We start from the raw sequence: 23,065 nt of genomic DNA, 5'->3' as shown, positions 1-23,065 counted from the left end.
ACAGGTATAGACACAGGCGTAAGAGTAACTCATCTGGGGAAGAGCACTCGGGTTCCACTGCTGTGCTCCCCGTGACAACAGTGTGTGGGGTTGTTCCAGAAGCAAATGCAAACCCATACTGCGTTAACTGAGGCACAGCAGGAAAGGTGCTAGCCCTGTGTTTTCTGCATTGATTAGAAAATATTTGGGATATTGGGTTCAGTTCTGAAAAGACTTAGAGAAAAACTCAGTTTCCTTGGGATGTTATCAGAATGATGAAATATCCAGGAATCATGTCAGAAGAAAATGGTTGGAAAGTTTAGACAATTTAGGCTTGAAAAGAAAGATTTATGAGGTTCACATGTTGTCTATAAATATTTGAAGGGTCACAGTGTACCGAAGATGAAGGATTAGGATTGCTTTGTATAAGTTCAATTTTGCAGAACAAGTATTGGTGGGTAGGGTTATAAAGTCACATCCAGTGTTACATGGAAACACATTTTTACTTGCAAGATTCTTGATTTATTGGAACAGTTCTTAAGGGAATAGGCTGCCTAGTAAGGTAGTGAACACTTTCACTGGTGATTTTCTGATAAAGGTCGGATGGTCACTTAGACCTATTTTATCTCCTTTGCTTCTCACAACAATCATAGTGTGTAAAAAGCATTTTATTTTTATTGTATTTTTTTGCCTAATAAAAGCAAAATTCATTGCTCTTTTATTTGATTAAAGTTTATAAGTCATTAAAAACTAAAAATTCACCAAACTAAAAAGACACTAACAAAAATAGCCAAGAAGCTATTAGCCAAGAAGCAGAGCTAGAATTATATTTGCATAAAAAAAGGAAAGGCCTAGGCTTTGAAGAAAATTTAGATATAATAAACAGCCAGTGTCATGGAACTCTAAAATCTCTTGAAATTGTCCAAAATTCCTATTTACAATCTCCACACCTCTAATTTTGCCACTTCTCTCTCTCCCGTAAGCTGTGCTTTTCTCATGTTGGTGGTCCTTAGCTTTCAAATGCCATCTCTGTGATACAATCTGGGAGCTCTGGATTCTTTAAATGTCAATGGCAATTTATATGTATGTATGTATGTATCTGCGCTTATACTGCTTCTTCCTTCTACCTGTCTTTCTTTCTATTTCTTTTTTTTTTTACCTTATATATTATGCTTTCCTTAGCTTCCTTCTGAAGCCTGAGTCCCTTTACTTGTAAACCACATGGTCCATAACCTGCGGCAGATTAAGGGATTTTATTAGAAGTGCAAAGCAAAAATGAATTTAGGAGACAAAATAGCAAATAGATTCTTGCTCTGTTATCTACAGTAGGCTTAAAAAATAACTTTTTGTTTTTTGCAAAACTAAGGTTGTAAAACATGACCAAAAATCCTCCCATCTCTGTATATGTGCTCCTTGGCTTTTTTTGTTCCTCTCACCGAGAGGTAGAAGCTATTTCTCCACTTTGTTAAATCTGAGTTGGTCTTGTGACTTACTTTGAACAAGATAAAGTATCAGATTACATTGTTGAAGTTCAGAGCCAAGGCTACAAGAGGCTATCAACTCTTTCTGTCATCTGCTTAGGACACTGCCTTGAGACTGACATGTTTAGCCTGGTGTAGTGAAGAGAAAAGATAAGGAACAGAGGCAAGTGGTTCCCAGTCAGACTCCCCCACCTCACCCCACCCCTTAGAGCAAGCACCTCACAGCAACACGGTCCAGCTGAGCCACTATTCACGGGAGTGACCCCAGATGAGACCAGAAGACAAAAACCCCCAGCTCCAGCTGAACCTAGCACAAACTGCTGACTCACAGAATTGTGAGTAAACAAAATGATTATTATTTGAAGCTATTTAGTTTTGGGATGGTTTTTTTATACAGCAATGGATAATCTGAAATGGCTACAAAGACAAAAGCCATTAGTTAAATAAATAGACAATTAGATAGAGAACACAAGTACCACTTGGGAACAATCAACTAATTACCTCATGCTAGATGAGCTATAGGATGACATAAGCAGATCATACATTCAGATTTATGGCCTTAATTCAAACCTCACTGTTCCCCACCGTAAATACACATGGTCTTTCAGGCAGCATTAATGAGTATCTGGCATTATCAGATAGTCATAGAGCATAAACAACCTTTTACTTCTTTACAAAAGAGAAATTCAGAACTGTATCCAATTTTTATCTTATCCCCCTAATTGCATTTTGAATCCCCCATCTTTATTATATTCATATTAAACTTAAAACCCCAAATGAACTTCAAGTTTGGAAAGTTCCCTTATGTGGTAGGCAGACTTCTAAATGGCCTGCAATGATCCTGCATCCTTGTATTTGTGTCATTGGGTAGCCCCTTCCCCTCTAGTGTGGTCTGGACTTAACAGCATAGTTGCAGCCAGTACAGTATGGCAAAGGTGATGTGATCCCACTTTTAGGATTAGTTTACAACAGATTATGATTTCAATCTTGCTAGCAGACACTCTTACTGGCTTTATGAAATAAGCTACCAGATTAGAGAAGCCCACGTAACAAGAATCTGAGTGTTCGCCCGTCAACTGGCAGTGAGGAGTTAAGGCTTTCAACCTTCCAGGGACGGTATCCCCACAGCAACCATATAAATGAGCTTGCGAGTACATGCTTGCCCAGTTGGACCTTCAGATAAAACCACAGCCCTAGCTGACACCTTGACCTCAGCCTTGTGAGCAACCATGCAGGAGTTAAGTCATGCTTGAGTTCCTGACCCACAGAAACTGAGATAGTAGACGTTCTTGTTTTTAAGTTCTAGGGTAAGTAGGTATGTAGCAAGAGAAAGCTAATATACTGTAATGTAAGGAATAAAAATTATTGTTGTTGGTATATGGGTCTTTCCTCCTTGCTTTTGGCTGTTAGACTTAAGAGAATATATCCTTATTTTTTCTTTCTCTATAAATTGTATTCAGTCATCTATCTCTTTGGAATACTTTTTTGAACTAAGTGTCAAGTTTCCTTCATTCCACCAAATATTTTAGCAATACACAAATTAGAAGAAAAAGCTAAAGAAAATTTTTTTGAAAAATTGATGTTATTGTAAGTTATTAGAAAAACTCTTTAAGATTACCTTGCCTGTTATACAAACTCAATACAAAATAAATTCTTAATGTAATATTTTCTGACAGATTCTATATTTCACTATAGAAATGCAAAGAATAAGTTCCATAATTTCAGTTCAATTTATCAAGCAAATTATTAATGTAAAGTGTTACAACTACTATAATTCACACCTGTCCTCTATAAATTGGTTCTGTTAGTTTATTATTATTTTGCATTTGATTTTATATTATTTTAATTTTGTTGTACTTTAACTTACACTCTATATTAGGCTTTTGTTGATAAACATATATTTATTTGTTTAACAAGTATTTACTAATAAAATTGAAATTTCATTGTAATTAGTAATTCTAAACTAGCTTTGAAAATCATAGATGTCATTCCTAAGTTACTCATCAATATGTGTCATCACCAATTCTTGCATTAATCCTGCAAGATAGCTATTATTATTGTGAATTTATTACAAAATGAGCAAACCAGATCTCTGAAAGATTACTAAATCTGTGAAGGTCACAGAGGGAATTAGTACCAAAATTATGATACAAGCCTGGGGCTGCCTGGCTTCAGATTGTGTCTTTTTGATTCATATCATAATGTCCATGGAGAATGGATAAAGCTCATCTTTCATTACATCATTTAATTGAGAAATCTATGAAATTCTTGGGTAAAAAGCATGAAGATCTTGCCAGAATCTGTTGTTGATCCTATTTTCAGTCTGTTAACAGGACAAAAGAGTTTCTAGAAATAGAAAAAAATAATTAATCTGGCCTCTACCATAAACCCTTTAAGTTAATGGAGAACAAAATTTGCATCTGATAAGACCATCACATCTAAATATAGAGGAAATGGGCCATAAACTGTTTTTTTTTGCTTATAGGAAGTAAATTGTGAAACCACATCTGGAATACTGCCTACATTTTTCATTGTCATGTTGTAAGAAAATGTAATATAGCTATAGAAGAGTAACACAAACAATAAAGAGACTAAGAGAATTTAAAAAAAAATAACAAAAATACTAGGTTTTAGAACAGAGATAAGAGGCTGGCTGGGAGATGACAGGGAATTAGGAGAGGTGCACAGAGCAAGCATTCTGCCTTATAAGCCATCAAGAGGAACTGTGACCTGAAACAAGGTGGCAATAACAGAACCAAATATTGCGTTGAATAAGTTACTGGTTTGCCACTCACTTTTATATACTTTTTGGTGTCCTTTTGACTTTCTTTTACCTGCAAATAACTGCTGAAAAATGAACAGTTAAAATTTCCTGGGCTTCTGGGAAGTGAGGAAATATGGTGACACTAAGCCAGGAGAAGATAAGGCTGATAGTGGAGGCAATAATGAGTTTTGTATAGATAACGGGATGGAATGAAGGATGGGGAGATTCTATGCATTTCCACTGAGACTAGGGAAAAAGGGAAGGTCAAAAATAAGAAGGGTGCCCTATGGGCTTAGAGACACAAAAATGACTTTTTCAATAGAATAACGTTTCAAAATTATAGTACTCTGCTAGGCAAGTTTTTCCTACAATGCTTTAGGTTCAGTGCTGCCCTGAAAAAGGGACAGCCTTTCAATGACCTTTCTCAGCTCATGATTAAAATGCAGTTTACCAGTTTTCTCATTATCTCAAGATACGTAGAAAATAATAATTCTACCCTAATCTGACTTGGCTCTTTTCACCTGAGAATTTCTGTTTTTTAGTCCTCTGGCCACAGAATTTCATTTTAGGATATAAAAAGTCACAGGAGATAGATTGTCTTGATAGTCTCCCATGCAACAGAGCTGCTCACTTCATTTAAATGGAAATGTGCATTTTCATGGAAATTCAGGCCTGTATTGATAAACAAAGATAAGCTGCCACTATTAAATAGAATAGTGATATATGGAAAGAGAAAAAAGTGTCCTAGAACCTAGAAAACTCATTTAACAAAACAGTGAAATTGAGAGATAAGAAATTTTAAAAATATATATATAAAATAAATAAGAAATTTTAAGAATATATATATATATACATATATATATATATAACCTAGATATGGGACAAATTAAATTTTCTAAGGATCTGGTGCATAATATTTAGATGCTTATAAAGCTGAAAATCCCAGGACAAAGTTGAATACATATGTGTTTAATGAGCATAATGACTCAATATGAAAAAAAACTCATCAGCACAGTGTCTTTATAAGTAGACATTAGCCAAGTAATACACAGTTTTTGGTGAACATGTTAAGAAGCATTTGTCATGGATTGGGTGTGATATAATTTTCCCTGTTATTAAAATTTTAATGTGGTTATTTTGGGGTCCACTTTTCAATAATTCATTTAAAGAATATTTAATAATCACACATTTTTATCTCCCAACTAGAAACCTGGAAATACTCTTACATATTTCTTGGTTAAATTTCATGCAAGTCTTGAAGATTTTCCCTCTCAGCAACAAACTGTGAATCGATTGCTACTCTCAATATATTTATCAGACCTGAATATCTATTACTGACAATTGATATCTTGCTTCTTTCTCTCAGCTCTCCCATTCTATCCCATCTCAGTGAAGCACATACACTGCCAATTAAATCCTTTCATTTACACCTGCAGAGGGAATACCTAAAACACACAGACAGTGATGAAATAAAGTCCAAGAAGACACAATCAAATAGGTGGGGAAAAATAAAGGGAATGAAACAACCTAAGGAAAGGATTTACAGTAAAAATTTTGGCAAATAAGCAGCTGTGCAATTACGTCATAGATGTTACATTACTCTATTAATTCTTTAGTGTGACTGAACAGTGCTTTTCCACAATGCTGCTACAGGAAGAGTCCACACATTCATGAGTTGTTTCCCACATGCAATTAGAGTTTTAGGAACACAACCTAAAGAATTTAATCAACAGAGCAATACTGGCTAGGAGCACAAAGAAGGGAGCTATATTGTAAGAGTGTTGTTTCATAAAACATATTTAGTTTTATGATTTTCCTGAAAATGAACAGTAAAAGGATGCTTAGCTTATTATTTAAAAGTTGAAACAGTCAACGATGAATAAATATATAAAGGAGACGCTGATGTACAGGACTGACTCCATGATTTAGATATTGTCTTTACCAGATGAGAAGAATCTATTACAATTCATCAGAGTTTAGATTAAAGCAGGAAAAATACAATATTAAAAGTCTCATTAACAGTTATTGTTTACTTTGGCAGTAGCTGTTATACATTTTTTTTAGGACAAAATTTATATTTTAGCTGAAAAAAACCCCAAAACTGAAGAAAAATTTAATTTCTTTGTTTACACTTTAGATATTTGACTTTATTTCTTAATATGATTTGAGACAGTAGTATTTAGTTTCTGCACAGAGGGCCATGAGAGGAAATGCTTCTGCTGCATCTAGGAGAGTGTGGAGCACTGCCGTATAACGGAATATGTCAGAGGGAGAAAGCCAAAGACAGGGTGTGATGAAATTATTCGACTTCATTTCTTCTCTCTTCCTCTGCTGTCTTAAGAAAACGAACCCTCAGACTACACGAATGTAATTCAATTGTTCAATTATAACTTCAAAGCCTGCTGGTGTTCTTTATGTTTAGTAGAAGAGGATAGAGGTTGTATTACAGGTTCTTAATCTTTCTGATAATGACAGTCTCTTTTTGGCTGCAAGCATTCGGATCAAATGTAGAGGACCCTTGTGTCAGCTTTCAGAGGGACACCTGGCCATGGAGGGCGTGAGATGATCCACTGTGATAGGAATCAAGTGATAACAGGGGACTTGCCACAAATGCCTTTGGAATTCTGGAGATAGTGCTAGTTCTCTGTGTTCCTGGAAACATAGTCAGCTCAGTGGGAATAGCCATGCAGAGCCTTGAGCTTAAAAGGGCCCCACCAGTTGTTTAATGCTCCATTGGAGTGATCTTACAACTCTTAATCACTTTTCAACAAGGGACTGTACATTTGCATTTTGCACCGGTCCCTGCTAATTATTTAGCTGGTCCTTCTGGTCAAGAAGAGCTTTGAAAGGGACAAGGGATAATCAGCTCCACTCTTTGGCCTTCACTTAGATATGGTACCTGGCTGGAATGGCCATGCTTTGCTGTGTTCTGCTCTGTCCAAAGTTTCACACAGATATCCTGCACCCAGAGGAGACTTACATCCCCTTTCAGGATCCAGTTTCTCTTCTTGGTTTAGTAATTTATTCCCTCTCTGCACTTTTAGTTGCATGCATAGTTGCCTAGTCCCAGATTTTATTTCCAAACTCTCTTGCGTTTGTGTGTCCATGTTATTGTATTTGGACCATTGAGATGTGAATAGACATGTTTGCAATTTCCAGGTAATTGCTCTAAAGATAAAGGCAAAAAGGCTGAACTCTTTCCTTCTTCTTATAGGCTGGAAGAGCGATGTGCTGGTGAGCCAACTTTGACTATTCAGAGGAGGACGATACACTAGGGGAAGGCAGGGTGAAGAGTAGAAGCAACTTTGGTCCTTTCAGACCCGAATGAGAACTCCCCTGCCAGCATGGATCCCTTTCCTTGAGTCAAGGACTTCAAAGAGGAATAAATATTCTGGGGTCTCTTTGTGATTATAATTGGTTTAGCCTCTGCCCTAATACACAGAATACATTTTTGAAGGCTGATTCGAAATAAGTTTATCTTTATCCAGAATAGTTGAATAATACAGTGTTCTTAGTGTCTGAACATTCTACATATGGAAAATTGCTAACTTACATTAAAATGATGTAAAACTATATTGATCATGATATTATACTCAATGATTCTCAGAATACTTTTGGATCTTGCAGAGCCTCAAGATCATCAATATTAATACTAATTATAGTATGTATCTATAGATGTTGGGCTTTGAGTAAATCTATAATAACCTATGACAAACTCCTTAAGTTATATTTTTTTAAAATAAATTCCTGAATTACTTTAGTTTTATTGTAATTTATCTCCATATTGAAAGAAGACTACAAGGTGTTAAAAGTAATGTTTCTGAATTTTCTCATTGTTTGGAACCTGAATTAAGGCACATAAAATACTTTAAAAAAAACAGCTTTGTTAGAATGTACCAGGACATGGAGGACCTAAGCCACTGTCTGTGCTGGAACAAAGAGGGTGTGCATCACCAGCTAAATACCTGGCCACAATATTCCCAGTTATCAGAAGCAACTGAGGCACAACCACTGGCACCCTGCTAGACACAGGTTGAATCCTCACTGCCCCTCCCCTCTCCTTTCAGCTTTTCCCAGAGGCAAAGCCCACAGATCTTCAGGACTTTCTGTCCCAAATCAGCCATGCCTGATGAGAGGATGTTGTCTTGCAAACACCTATACCCAGGACACCTGGGGCAGATCAGCAGGGTGACCCACCCTCCCTGGGGGTCTGCTACACACACTTAAAAACCCTTCTACCCTTTTCCTTTCTGCTGTAGTCTGCTTGGACTCAGCCCCCCTGATCGTAGTGCCCTGACTTGAATAAAAGTCCCTCGTTGGACCTTTTTGGCTCCCTATCCTTTCCTGGCCACCTTGGCTACCTAACAAACATAACTTCTGATTTCTTAAATGTTTTCAATGACTAAAACCGCTAAGATTTGAAATATTTTTATTGATAAACCAGTTAAACCATTAAGGAATCATATTGTCAAAAGTGTAGCTTTTACCAGTTAAACCATTAAGGAATCATATTGTCAAAAGTGTAGCTTTTACGTTTACCTGCCCCAATGACTCTCTCAATGCGAATCCTTGAGGGATCAATCTCCTTTGCAAATTCATGAACTGCTAGGGATGGGTCCTCATAGGTATCTGGATCTATGTAGGTTTTAATTCCTGGGAAGCGTACTGCAACAAAATAAAAGATTGTTTTAGTTTAAGAGCTTTTTTTTGTAATTATACATCTTGTGAATAGTGAATATTTAAAGGGAGGAGTCACACTGAAGTACTCATTCTTATTAATTACTTAAATTCAATTCATTTTTCTTTTTCTGTCCCTCCCCAATCTGCCTCAACTCCATCAAAGCTTTGAGTACTTGGAATAAAATATTTTATTTACTATTAATGTAAAATGACCTGGTAGTTTAATAAAAAGTAAACTGAGGGTTTCTAGAAAACACATTTTTATTATATTTCTGTAAAAAGTCTAATCAGCTCACTTACCTACTGACAACCCATACATTTCACATCTGATCTAGCTCAGGGCATGGGGGAAATGAGGCATGAACATGCCCCCACCCACTTCTCCCCGCCCCCCCCCGCACCCCCTGCAAAGCAAGCCTGTTATTAATGTCCACCCTGGATCTTTTTATTCTAAGGCCCTAGGTTTTCCTGAACTTATGCCTGAGTCTTGTGGTCTCTCCCCTTCCAGAAATTCTTAGGCAGTAAAAAACAGACCCCATGGCACAGTGTCGGGAGATGACAACAAAAAATAGACTTTTTCTGTGTCCTTGTAGTTGCTTCCATGGCCAGAATAAATGGTCCTGAGAAGGATCACCTGTCTATCCTGGAAGGAAGGGGTAGGAATCAAAGGCACATATCTGGTCAATGGCTGTGTAGCTGCTACTATTTCTCTGGTGGGGGGAGGAGTGAGGGGAGTGCTCACTGCCGGGGGGCGGGGGGGGCAGTGAAGACAGGCATGGCTGGAAAACTTGAATACAGTGGTTGCATATTCATTTGCAACTTCCTCAGTATCAGAAGAAGTCACAGACTGCCTGTGGTTATTCCTCTATTTTGCTCATTGGTTTGTGTTTTCCACATTATATTTCTAGTTCCAGACAGACAGGAGATTTTTTTTTATTCATCTTTGTAATTACCAAATACTTTGTGTATGGCTTTATAGGTAATAAGCACCTACAAACCTTTTGGCCTTTGCATAGATATGATATTAAATATAAATTATTATTGGATATGAATCAGCAAGGATTAAAAAAATCAATGCAAATATGTAGCACAGTGGATAATATTTGGTTTTGTTGTTTGATTTTGAAAGCCATACAATACTCTGAGGTAAGTGTTGTCTAGGTTTCCTTAGAAACATGCCCTTTCAAGAAAAATCTCAAAAGCAAAGATAATAAAGTAAGTTTAAAAGAGGTAAGGAAATGCCCATTTTTAGCATTGCTTCATGAGTTCTTCATAGTTTGCTTCATGAGTTCTTCTATCCCTGCTGCCTTCTTTTATTACTTTTTGCCTACTGTCTTCTAGTACTGGATATGCACCCATGACATTAGTACTTCTCAAAATAGCACCAGTGAACCTGAAAATGATTCTGAAATACTATGCTTTTTTTCACTTTGCAAGTTTTAGATTGGACGAAAGGAGAACAGATAATCTATACCTCTTGTATAGATTATATAAGTTTATATGACTTTTTTATAATTTAGTAGGAGCTGTGATTTCAATTGAAATACTATAAACTCGAATTCAGTGGCTACTACTAGATATTAATAGTATCTAATTGATAATATTACTTTAGGCACAGATAACATGTATTATTTAGTAACTCATACATGGTTTTAACAATTCAACCAATTATTTAAAGTGGTACACACTTCTAAGGAATAAACTGAGTAGTTAATATCACACTTTTTTTTACCTTATAAACACAATATATGTAGTAAAGAGAAAACAAACAAACAAACCCAAACTTAGTTCTAATATTGACTCTGGTTACTCACTTAACTTAGCCAAGTCTCTTTAAAACATTGGTTTATCTTTCTTCCATCTCATGGCTGCCTCAGGTTATTTTCATTGCTTCTTGCTGAGCCCACCTGGTTTAGTTTATGCAAAACTGCTAGTTGGGAAGGAGATCATAAATACTTCAGGAGCATCTCTTCTGCATTTCAGTTCTAAATGTCCCGCAGTGAATCTTAAGGTTACTCAGCATAAGCTATCTGTCCAGGTGTTTGGATCCAGGTTTCTGCATTTGTTTACAGCATTTGCAGATCATTTCATGCCTGGTATCAACTACCTCTTACCTGCCAGTGTAGTGAACCTCAAACTAATTGCACAACAGAACAACCTGGGACGGTTTGCTAAAAATGTGTATGTCTTGGCCCTACCCTGGACCTTCTGAATCAGAACTTGGTGAGGATGGAATATTCTAATACTGATGGTCCTTAGACCACTCTTTGAGAATCATGTGAGCCTTAGAAATAGTCCTAAATTATCCCTCTAGTTTGCCGTTTCCTCACTTACATCCCTTCCTTCCCCTGGATGGTGATACGGTTTTAAAATTCCATTATTCATTTGGCTCAATATGAAGCAGAAGATGAGCTTAAATAGTTAAACAGCGTGCCTCACATATTATCTCTACACTGTGGTTAATTAGAGAACATTCCTTTCTTGTTAATTCAGCATCTCACTACAGAGGAATTGCCTTGACAAAGTAGTTTGCCACTTGGAGGTAGAGGTGAAGGTGGGCGTTGAGGAGGGGAGGGTGGCAATTATCAAACCAACTCTAGTGGTAATTATAGCTTGCTTGGGAAGAGATCCTGCAAATGGATATAACCTTGTAGTCAGCTCAAGGATTTCATACATATTCTAAGAGTTAAGGAGCTGATTTTCTTTTTTAGTGTTAATGAACTGCAAATTGATTTGTTATATGTTTAAATGACAGTTCCTACAAGAAGGAATAACAATTCCATAATATTCCTGTGGCTAATGCTCCCCTAAATAAAACCAGCTCACGTGCTGGGGACATTGTGAGTGGTAAATAACTAGATATAATCAGTCATCTTGTATTTTTAGCATATTCAGTCAGTCACATTTTTCAGCCAGCAGAATTAGGAGAAAAGCAGTATCATTTAATGAGAAGCAGGTGTACTTTCTACTAACAAACCTGGAAACCAGATGAAAAATTGGAAGTAAATTTTGTGGCTTTCTTAACTCACTGATCCAAGTTTACAAGGGACTCTTGAATTGCTGGAACAATATAAAATAATGGAAGAAAGTCACTTCACTACTTACAATGCCCATTCTGTAAATGGTTTCGTCTCTTCTCTTCTGACTTCATTTTTGCCTTTATGTACCACTGGCACCTTTTTAAAAAGTAAACAGAATCTTATTTTTAGAATATGCTGGATGAGAACCAAAGGCAAATAAAATACATATCACTCAAAGGCCCTTTCAAGAACATTTTTATAAAATGTGAAAATACTCCACAGGTTTTTTTTTTAATATGTATCAAACTTAGTCCTAGATAGAAATAAAATACTCCCAAGTGGACTGATTGATCCAGAGGATAGGGATCTTAGAGAATATTTTATAATCAGCAGTGAACATCATGTCCTTCCTTGTACGACTTCTAATAGCTACAGTAGTGAAACGAATGAAAGTCAAAATGAATAAATGGTTGTGAGTCAGAGCATTAGACATTAAGGCAACTACCTTCTAGTTTCACTGCTAAATGGTATGATTTTTTTTTTTAATGTCAGAAATTTGGTGGAGGCATGTTCTGCTCACTCTTGGGATAATCCTGCTCTGAAGTACAGAAGCAGCTGCTTATCTCCCATGATTCCCTAAACATGAATAAATTCATCAACATCCATCTGACGTGACAGTTCACCAAATCACTAATTCCAAATGGTTGAACAGAATACATCTGTGGCACATAGTCCATTCCTCAAAGGTGAATGTTGCTTCAAATCCTGTGGCAATTTCAGTATTTATTCAGAAATGTCTTACAGTTTTCATAGAATAATTCCAATAAATGCTCCCCTACCAAAGTGCTTAAGAGATATTTCAAAATGAATTATTTTTATCTTACGCAATTACAATAGTTTCCCTCAGCATGTACAATGTTTCCAGTGTCATATAAACTGGCAAGCATAAAAATTGGAAGTTAATAATTTAGGACAAACTTTTCTTCATTTTTCAATTTTCTAAGTAGTATTCAAATTCTGCTTCAGGAAAAGATAACATTTGACCCCGTTTGTCAAGTTCATTAGGCCAAACTTACGTAACCTTCAAGGACTGTAAAGTCTTCTTTTCAGTTTGTCATATTTATGTAAGGCAATATTTTGTTTTTTTAAAAAATTCATTTATTTTTAAAAGATTTTTGATTACAGTTTATACTCAATATTGTTTTGTATTGGTTTTAGGTGTAGAGCATAGTGGTTAGCCAATCATACACTTTATAAAGTGTCTGTCTGATAGTTCCAATAGCCAACAGGCTCCATACATAGTTATTACAATATTAATGACTCTATTTCCTATGCTGTACTTTACATCTCTGCGACTATTTTGTACTTCTCAATCCTTTCACATTTTCACCCAGTCCTCCAGCCCCCTACCCTCTGGCAACCATCAGTCTATTCTCTGTATCTGTGAGTCTGTTTCTATTTTGTTTGTTCATTTACATTGTTCTATGGATTTCACATATATGTGAAATCATGTGGAGTTTGTCTTTCTCTGACTGACTTATTTCACTTAGCATAATAACTTATAGGTCCCTCCATGCTGTCATAAATGGTACAATTTCTTTTTAATGGCCAAGTAATATTTTGTTGACTAGATGAACCACAGCTTTTTTATCCACTCATCTACTGATGGGCACTTGGGTAGTTTCCATATCTTGGTGATTGTAAATAACCCTGCAATGAACATAGGGGTGCATATATTATTTCAAATTAGTGTTTTGGCTTCCTTTGGACACATATCCAATAGTGGAATTCCTAGGTCATAAGGCAGTTCCATTTTTTTTTAGGAATCTCCATACTATTTTCCACAATGGCTGTGCCATTTTGCATTCCCACCAACAGTTCACGAGGGTTCCCTTTTCTCCACATTCTTGACAGTGTTTGTTTTTGATTTATTGATGATAGCCATTCTGATAGGTGTGAGGTGATATCTCATTATGGTTTTAATTTGCATTTTTTTTTCTGAGGGTTAGTGACTTTGAGCATCTCTTCATATATATTGGCCATCTGTATATCCTTTTTGGAGAAGTGTCTATTTAGGTTCTTTGCCCATTTTTTAATTGGATAGTTTGCAGGGGTTGGTGTTGAGTTGTAAGAGTTCTTTATAAATTTTGCATATTAACACCTTTTCAAATATATCATTGGTGAACACATTGCCCACTCAGTGGATTGTCTTTCCTTTTTGTAGATGATTTCCTTTGCTGTGCAAAAGCTTTTTAGTTTGATGTAGTCCCATTTCTTTATTTGTTCTTTTGTTTCTCTTGCCAAAGGAGATATATCAGAAAAAATATTTCTAAGAGAAACATCTGAAATTTTACGTCCTATGTTTACTTCTAGGATTTTTATGGTATTGAGTCTTACACATAAATCCTAAATGCAGTTTGAGTATATTCTTGTATGTGGTACAAGAAGGTGGTCTAGTTTCATTTATGCACCTGTCCAATTTCCCTAACTCCATTTATTGAATAGACTGTCTTTATATCATTGTATATTCTGACCTCCTTTGTCAAGTATCAATTGTTTAAATAGGTGTGGGTTTATTTCTGGACTCTCTATTCCATTCTGTTGATCTATATGCCTGTTTTTATGCCAAGGCAATATTTTCTGATATGTTAATAAAATGCTTTCCCATATGTGTATGTGCTCTTTATATCATTTGCTGAAATACTATATACTCCATGAGAAAATAAGACCTTAACTCCTATTTTACAAATACATACAAATATAATTAAAAATTTAAAAAAATGTATCAAGCTTGACATAGATTGAATTACAATTAAAAATATCATTGAGATCAATTTCCTTATGAGTTAGAGTCATTTTTTAAATTGGGGATAAATGACACTGTTTTTTAAATAAAATCATACTTGAGAAAATACCCCAAACTTTTTCAAAGAAACTTGCAAATAAGAAAATATAAATCTTTCTGAATCAAAGTAACCATGATTTCTAAATGATCACAATCTAGTTAACAATATAATTTGTGTCTTTGGAGTTAAGATTACCTTATAGGACTTCATTTTACTTTAATAACTGAATAATATTTCTAGGCTCCAAACTGATTGTCTTAAATTATGTACTACTCCATGAAAAATAGAATATTATCAAGATATTAATGCCTCCAAATTTATAATGCACAGGCAGTACTTGTGTTATAAATGACAATGAAAACAGAGTAAGTTTTATTCTACTTTTTCTTTAATAACATTTAACAAACATGTAACAACCCATAAAATGTTGGCATTTTGATTATTTAAATCTCACCAAATTGTCATAGTGACTTTACATGCACCAAAATGCTATTATTTTCCCTTCCTTCCTTTCTTCAGAGTTGCCACGTTTACCACTGGCATTTTTTCCCCTTTCCTACGCATTGTTATCTTTTAATCCCTCTTCTTGCAAGAAAGCACTAGATAGGGTCAGAGAAATTCTAACTTTTAAAAAATAAGCAAACAAACTTAGGATTTATTCATGAGGATGTGTAGGGTTTTATTTATTTATTTTTAATTTTTTAAATCACCTCTGCTAGTGATTTAGAATTTCGCTATTTGTAGGCTATAGCATTGAATATTTTGCTTTCTACCTAATGGTTAGTTGGTTTAGAGACATCGAAATTTACTTTCTGCCCACTGTAAAGATGATTGTGTTAAAGCTGTGATGACGGCGAGAAGCTGTCAGAGGTTAGCTGTCCGCGTAGAGGGAGAAACAGGAGAGTGCTGGACGACAGTACCCGATGGTGGTGCCATGGTATGCCCACACTGGTACTTTTATTGGATGAACTTATAATTATTCCTACATTCTCCCATATGTGTGTGCATGTGTGTGTATAAATTGGGGATAAATGACACTGCTGTTACATACAGTTATAGCTAGCACTCTTTTATCAGCTAATCAGACCCTGGCAAAGCTGTAATTCTGGGACACTGTCACTTATAAGAGACATACTATATCTGTTCGTATACATGAAAATTTTAAGTTAACATAGGATGAATGTGCCCCTTTTATAGTTCATTTCATAAAGAAGTCACCATTTTAACTTTAGCACATTGGACTGTTCATGTCTTTCTTTGTTTTTGGTAAGTTCTGTAAAAGTAGGCTTGTTACAATTGAATTGGGTACACTCTTGATAGGTGGTAATTACATTTTGTCAGGAACCTACACTTGGTAAGTGCCCTCTAAGTACTGTCAGTTTATTGATCTCTAACCTTCATCTGCTGTCAAAAGTATAGATAACAATTTTAATATATGCATACCCTCTGCCATTTTAAATAAATTTTAATAAATTATGTATATAAGTAGAATTTTAAAAATAAATAACACAAAGGTTGGTTTCTAGTTCACTGAACTACCGCCACTGAAGGCAGTTATTTGTTTCTTCCGCTCATTGTTAAATATTAGAGTATTCCAGTACAGGGCACTTTAGTGGCAGTCAGCATGGATGTGCATTGTCTGACTGACATTCTTAATATAGATTTAAGTCATGACATTGGTATTTTTTAGGATGTATATTTCAGATTATTGGGAAAACTCTCGAGGTGTTCCTTCGTTTCTGAATTGATAATCCTGAAGGAATATTTCACCTCTTGTAGGAATGAAAATATGATGATCTGATGATATTCACAATTTCTGACAAAAGTCTGGGCCTAAAACCAAGGGTTCAAGAAGTAACACTTATTCTTTTAAATAATTTTATACTTACTATCTTCACTCACATGTCTGTATTGTCAGTACCTAGTAACAATACAGAGATGTGAATGAACATAAAATGTATGAAATCTAAGGTTTAGATAGGTAAAGCTAGCTAGTCAGGATCAAAATCTAGGCCTTTTGCAAATGCTAAATGTATTGTTACTTTAAATTTTCATCCATATTACTCTAAATTTAATAAATATTAGATTTAAAATACCAATTAATGTAATTCCAATATAGATTCTTTCAATATTTAATAGATTAAAATAACACATATCTATAATACTAAGTTTACAAAGAATTTTCATATAAATATTTGATCTCTCTGTTGAATTTTCTTTAAATCCCTTTCATGGTATACTTTGATTGTAGTAAAGGAAAAACTGAGAATTAACTTATTATGGTAAGTAGAAATCTATCATTCACAGTTTTCAAAGTGTTCTTATCAAGTCTCTGGTTGCTTCATTTCAGGGACCTGTTGATACAGAGAACTAGCCAGGGTGGTTCTGTTACCTTAAGGTTCACTCTCAGAGTGAATCTTCCCTGATCCCTTTTTCTCTCAGGTGTGCTTTTTTCTGTTTAAAAACATTTGGAAAAAAGTGCATTAAAAATGGTTATTCTCATATCTTGGAAATAATCTGGTATACGTCTGTTACCTCCCAGTGATTAAGAAGAACAAAGTAAGAATGACGAGGAGAGTGAATCCCCCAACAGCTGCGGTGGCTATCACGAGAATCTGCCCCTGCTCCGCTGCCATGTCAGAAGCTGAAACACAGAAACAAGATGAAAATTTCCCTGGGTGACATTTCATTACCAACATTACTTTACCACTTAATATATACTTGCAAATATGGTACTGTCTACCAACAAGCCCATCCTATTTGCCCTTTATTGAGCACACAGGATGCAAGCCCAAAAGACGGGTTGAGGATTAAAGTCATAATCCACAACATAAGCCTTTCTTCCTTTTTACAAAAATGCCAATAAAGTAAAGAGTTCTTAGTACCCCATCTGTTAAGATTAAATATGTGTTGAAAAATTTAATTTTCAATTAAATCAGTAGATGGATTAATGGGTTTTATTTATATAATTGCTAATTTATTTCCTTGAACACTGACCAACCGGCCAGGCTTTACATACAGTTTTGGTGCCTGTTTCCACAAAGTGGAAAAACTATGGTGTAATTTGTTTTAAGAACGACCATCTTGTAAACTTGAAATGTATATAATCTTATTAACCAATGTCACCCAAATAAAAAAAAATTTATTTTTATTTTTGGAAAGATTTTATTTAATTATTTTTAGATAGAGGAGAAGGGAGGAAGACAGAGAGGGAGAGAAACATCAATGTGTAGTTGCCTCTTGTGTGCCCCCTACTGGGAACCTGGCCCACAACACAGGCATGTGCCCTGACTGGGAATTGAACCAGCGACCCTTTGGTTCACAGGCCTGTGCTCAATCCACTGAGCTACAACAGCTGGGACCCCAGTAAATTTTAAAACATGAAGGGGAATAAAGATTTTCTCAGATAAAAAGAAGAATGATTGTCTTTATATTTAATGTTGCTTAATTCAAATTTACTATTAAAAATTCCACCTCCACAGCACAAGGAAGTGCATGCTTAGTACTCAGATGTTTGACTGGCAGTAATTAAGAAAATGATATTTAAAAGCTTCCTTTATTGATGAAAAAACTATATAACATATGGGAACAACATATTGCTTCTCTCATTGACAAAATCATATCTTAAAACTGTTTTGCGCCTTCCAGTCAAGATGGTGGTGTAGGCAGACATGGCTCAACTTTTTGCACAACCACATGAAAATTGTGACTAAAATATAGAACAACCATCACTTAGAACTGTCAGAAATTGATTGAATGGAAGTCTGACAACTATGGAATTGAAAAAACCACATCCATCCAGACTAGTAGGAGGAGCGCAGACACAGAACAGGCTGATCCCACATCCATGTGTGATGGATAAAAATTCTGGAGGGATATCACAAGAGTGAGGACTCCCAGCCCCATACCAGGCTCCCAAGCCCAGGGTTCCAATGATGGGAAGGTAAGTCCCTACAACTTTTGGCTGCAAAAACCAGTGGAGATTGAGTGAGTGGAAGAAACTTCTGGAGTTCCAAGCAGTTCCTCTTAAAGAACACACACATGGACTCACCTACTAAAACTGACTCCCTTTAAGTTCCAGCACTAGGGTAGCAGCTTGAAAGGCACTAGTGGCATACAGGGAGAAACTGAAGTGTCTGGCTTCAAGGCAACCAGAGGCTATTGTCCCTTTTCTAACACCTTTCCCCATGGAGCTGGCAAGCTGGTACCATATCTGAGACTCCATCAACCTGGCTAACACTGTTTGACCTGCCTTGGAGATAGCCAGAGACTGCCTCACCCAACTTAAGGGCTCACCCAAGCTGCTTTTCCATAAGAATGGCTGGTCTTGACTCCTGCTTCACAACTTCCCAAGTCCAATCAAATAAGCAACAGCTGGCTTCACTGAGCCTCAGGCCCAGCACTAGCAGAAGCCAGCTAGAATCACAGCTTGGCTTTGCCTGGGAATCTCCAAGCCCAGAACAAGTATCAGCCATCTCAGATTGCTTTATAGCTGAGGCAGGGAGGCCCTGGACAAAACACAGGTGGGGGCTGACCTTGCCCTGCACCACCCAGGAAATCCCAGGGCCAGGGCACCCAGTGGACAGCTACAGACCACACTGGAGCACCGCCACGCTGCCCCTGCACAGCTGATCCTCATGGAGGGTGGAGATTGGTGGTCAGTGGTCACAGCCAGTCCTTGCAGGTGTCTGGCCTGGGTAAATCCCTCCCATTGATCTGCCAATAGCAATCAAGGCTCAACTACAACAGGAGGTTGTACTCAGCCCAAACAAAGGGTATACCTCAAGTACTCAGCTTGGGTGTTAGGGTAGGCTGTGCCACTGGACCTTACAGGACACCTACTAGGTTAGGTCACATTACTAAGACATGGAGTCAAAGCAGCTCTACTTAATACATAGAAACAAACACAGGGAGGCTGCCAAAACAAGGAGACAAAGACACATGGCCCAAATGAAAGAACAGATCAAAACTCCAGAAAGAAAGATAAACAAAATGGAGATAAGCAATCTATCAGATGCAGAGTTCAAAACACTGGTTATAAGGATGTTCAAGGAAATTAGTGAGGACTTCAACAGCATAAAAAAAGAGCCAGTCAGAAATAAAGGATTCACTAATTGAAATAAAGAACAATTAACAGGGAAAAAAGAGCAGAGTAAGTAAAGTGGATGAAGCTGAGAACCAAATCAATGATTTGGAACAGAAGGAAAAAAAAAAAACAATTGGAACACCAAGAAGAAAAAGAATCAAAAAAAGTGAGGATAGTATAAACAACTTATGGGACAACTTCAAGTGTTCCAATATTTTCATCATAGGGGTAACAGAGGAAGAAGGAAAGACCAAGAAATTGGAAATCTATTTGAAAAAAATAATGAAAGAAAACTTCCTCAGTCTGGTGAAGGAAATAGACGTGGAAGCCCAGGAAGCTCAGAGAGTCCCTAACAAGATAGATGCAAAGAGTCCCAATCCAAGACATCATGATTAAAATGCCAAAGGTTAAAGATAAAGAGGAAATGTTAAAAGTAGCAAGAGAAAATAAATAGTTACCTAGAGGGGAGTTCCCATAAGACTATCAGCTGATTTCTCAAAAGAAACTCTGTAGGCTAGAGGGGATTGGCAAGAAATATTCAGAGACATGAAAAGCAGGGACCTACAGCGAGGATTGCCCTACCCAGCAAAGTTATCATTTAGTATCGAAGGGCAGTTAAAGAACTTCCCAGACAAGAGAAAACTATAGGAGTTCATCATCACCAAACCACTATTATATGAAAGGGACTAATTTAAGAAAAAGAAGAAGTTCATAATTATGAATAATAAAATGGAAAAAATACATATCTATCAACAATTGAATCTAAAAAACAAACTAAGCAAACAAGAAGAACAGAGATAGAAACACGGATACGGAAAACATTTCGATGGTTGCCAGCTGGGGGGTGGTTGGGGGAGCATGGGTGAAGGGGTAAGGGGATTAAGAAGTATAAATAGGTAGTTATAGAATAGCCATGGGGATATAAAGTACAGTATAGGAAGTGGAGTAAAAGCCAAAGAAGTTAAATGCATGATCCATGCACATGAACAATGGTGGGTGTATTGCCAGAGGGAGTGAGGGGTGCTCGGTGGAGGGTGACAAAGGAGGAAAAATCAGAGCAATTGTAATAGCATAATCAATAAAATATAATAAAAAAACCTGTATGGGCTGCATGTTTCACTAACCTTCTGAAACCTTTAAAAATACACTAATTCAATTAGTTCATTAGCACTTCTCTGTGTTACTGAAGGTTTAGTTGTATATAACTTTTATGCGATAGAATATGGGCAATTGTTTAACAATAGTGGTAAGAAAACTGAAGCCCAGAGAAGTTAAAGAACTTGCCTAAGCTCACACATGATTTTTATCAGAATTCAGGCTTCTAGATTGTTTCATTTTTCCTTTCAATGCTATAAACTCACAGTAGTAATTCAGTTAATTACCAATGTTCTAAAACATTAATTCAATCAGTCCCTTTAATGTCCTTTAACTTGAATAAAGCTTGATTTTTATTTTGATCATTATAAAAATTCATTAATCTAACCAGTTATATGCAGGGAATTGAAGCAAAGGGAGAATATAACTGACAAGCAAACCACTTAATGCTCTACCATATTAATTTATTAAACCTGAGTGCTTTAAGGGTTTCACAAAAGTAGCTCTTTCTCTGGGAATCAAGTACGCAGTATACCACATGCAAATTTATATCCAGGGTAATAACTTCCTCATGAAAATGACATACCTACTAGCGAATATCTGAACCATAAATGTTATTTTTGAGTCAGTAAGAAACCAGTCACAGCATTTAAGATGCCTGTGAGGAAATATAAATGTAAATAAAAACAAAAGTCATTTATGTTCAGTTTTCAGTAAGAAATGTATTAAACTTTGGAATTAGATTTTAGTCACTATGATATTCACTCGAGTCACTATGATTTTAGTCACTCGATATTTTCAGTCAATTTATTTCAATGTTGAGTTTTCAGTCTGTACAGACACAAGTTAAATAGTTGCATCTTACCTAATATATAATGTAGTAAAGTTTTTTTTTATTAGGTCCTGACTGAATTTTCTAATCTCCAAATAGCATTCATATCATGGAAATTAATGTATGCTCTAAAAATGTCACATTTTCTCATTGAAAATTATTGAATAACAAATTGTTAGAAATAGATGCTATAGAAAACAACATTAACTTCTTGAAGATAAAGAAAATGGAATTTAAAAAGCAAACATTATTTACTTAGCGACTGCTGCATTTGTAAAATACATGATATAGTTCAAGGGTTTTAAACCTGGAACACATATTCTGCTGGTAGCCAGGTAACACGTAAATTATTAAGACCATGTATTCAAAGTTCAAATGGAGGAGAAGATATGTAATTGGATGCCTTTTGAAAATCAGATTACCTTGTTATAAAAAATTATGTTGTTTTACTTAAATAATAGCTTGGTAAACTGCTCATTTTACTAATATATCTTCTTTTTCACTCTTGTGATTACATATTTATGAACTGTGCTTTAGTTAAAATTTTAATTGGTTGACAGAATATTAAGTTGTGATTTTGAAAAAATGCATAGTCCTATCTAATTTCTTAAATCTCTGTGCTAGGAATTCTAAATACTAATCTCCTTTGTAGATTAATAATAATATAAGTACATGTCATTTGAGAATAAGAATGTATAATGTGATGCATTATTATGCTGTGAGTAAAAAGCAATGAATTGGCTGACATAATTATGAAAAAACACCATCATCATCATCATCAACAGCCACTATTTATTTAACAGCAAACTATCCTCTAGTACTATGCTTAGTGCTTCAAATTCATTACCAAATTTATTTACACAATAGTCTTAATAGGTAGGCTCTATTATTATTACTAGTTTAAATGATTATATATATTACTTGCCCAGAGTCATACTTCTTATATGCAGGAAAGCTGGCAATCCAACCCTGCTTTGTCAAGTGCCAAGCCCATACTATTTACAATACAATATACCACCATTTTCATTAACAGAACAACTAACTAGACCCAGCTCTCTTTTTGTGTGTCCTAGAGCAATCACAGCCTTGTTTGGCCTTGGTTTCCTGTCTGTAAAATACAAATGTTGAATTAAATATCCTTGTCACAATCTTTCAGAGCAATTTTACTATGATATTGTGTCACGGATCTGCTACTTGATATTGGGTTCTGTCCAAAACATCTACTCAGATGTCTGGCCCATGCTAAATGGTCCTTAATATATGGTCATATTTGGTCCTATCC

The 23,065-nt window shown here is 35.9% G+C and overlaps 1 protein-coding gene across 4 annotated transcripts in view; it reads right to left on the bottom strand.

The window, feature by feature from the left end:
• EPHA6 (EPH receptor A6) overlaps positions 1 to 23,065 on the bottom strand; it is a 920,707-nt gene that overhangs the window by 273,773 nt on the left and 623,869 nt on the right. For all 4 annotated transcript variants that reach the window (XM_036017966.1, XM_028504400.2, XM_028504401.2 and 1 more), the window contains 3 exons: positions 17,306 to 17,414; positions 12,010 to 12,080; positions 8,764 to 8,889 (listed from right to left, as the gene is read on the bottom strand). In XM_036017966.1, coding sequence (XP_035873859.1) covers positions 8,764 to 8,889; positions 12,010 to 12,080; positions 17,306 to 17,414 — 306 coding nt within the window. The remainder of the gene's footprint in view (positions 1 to 8,763; positions 8,890 to 12,009; positions 12,081 to 17,305; positions 17,415 to 23,065) is intronic.

This window comes from Phyllostomus discolor, chromosome 2, assembly GCF_004126475.2.
Source record: "Phyllostomus discolor isolate MPI-MPIP mPhyDis1 chromosome 2, mPhyDis1.pri.v3, whole genome shotgun sequence".
Taxonomy (NCBI): domain Eukaryota; kingdom Metazoa; phylum Chordata; class Mammalia; order Chiroptera; family Phyllostomidae; genus Phyllostomus; species Phyllostomus discolor.
The sequence above is the reverse complement of the archived record's forward strand: the minus strand, read 5'-3'. Positions and strand labels throughout refer to the sequence as shown.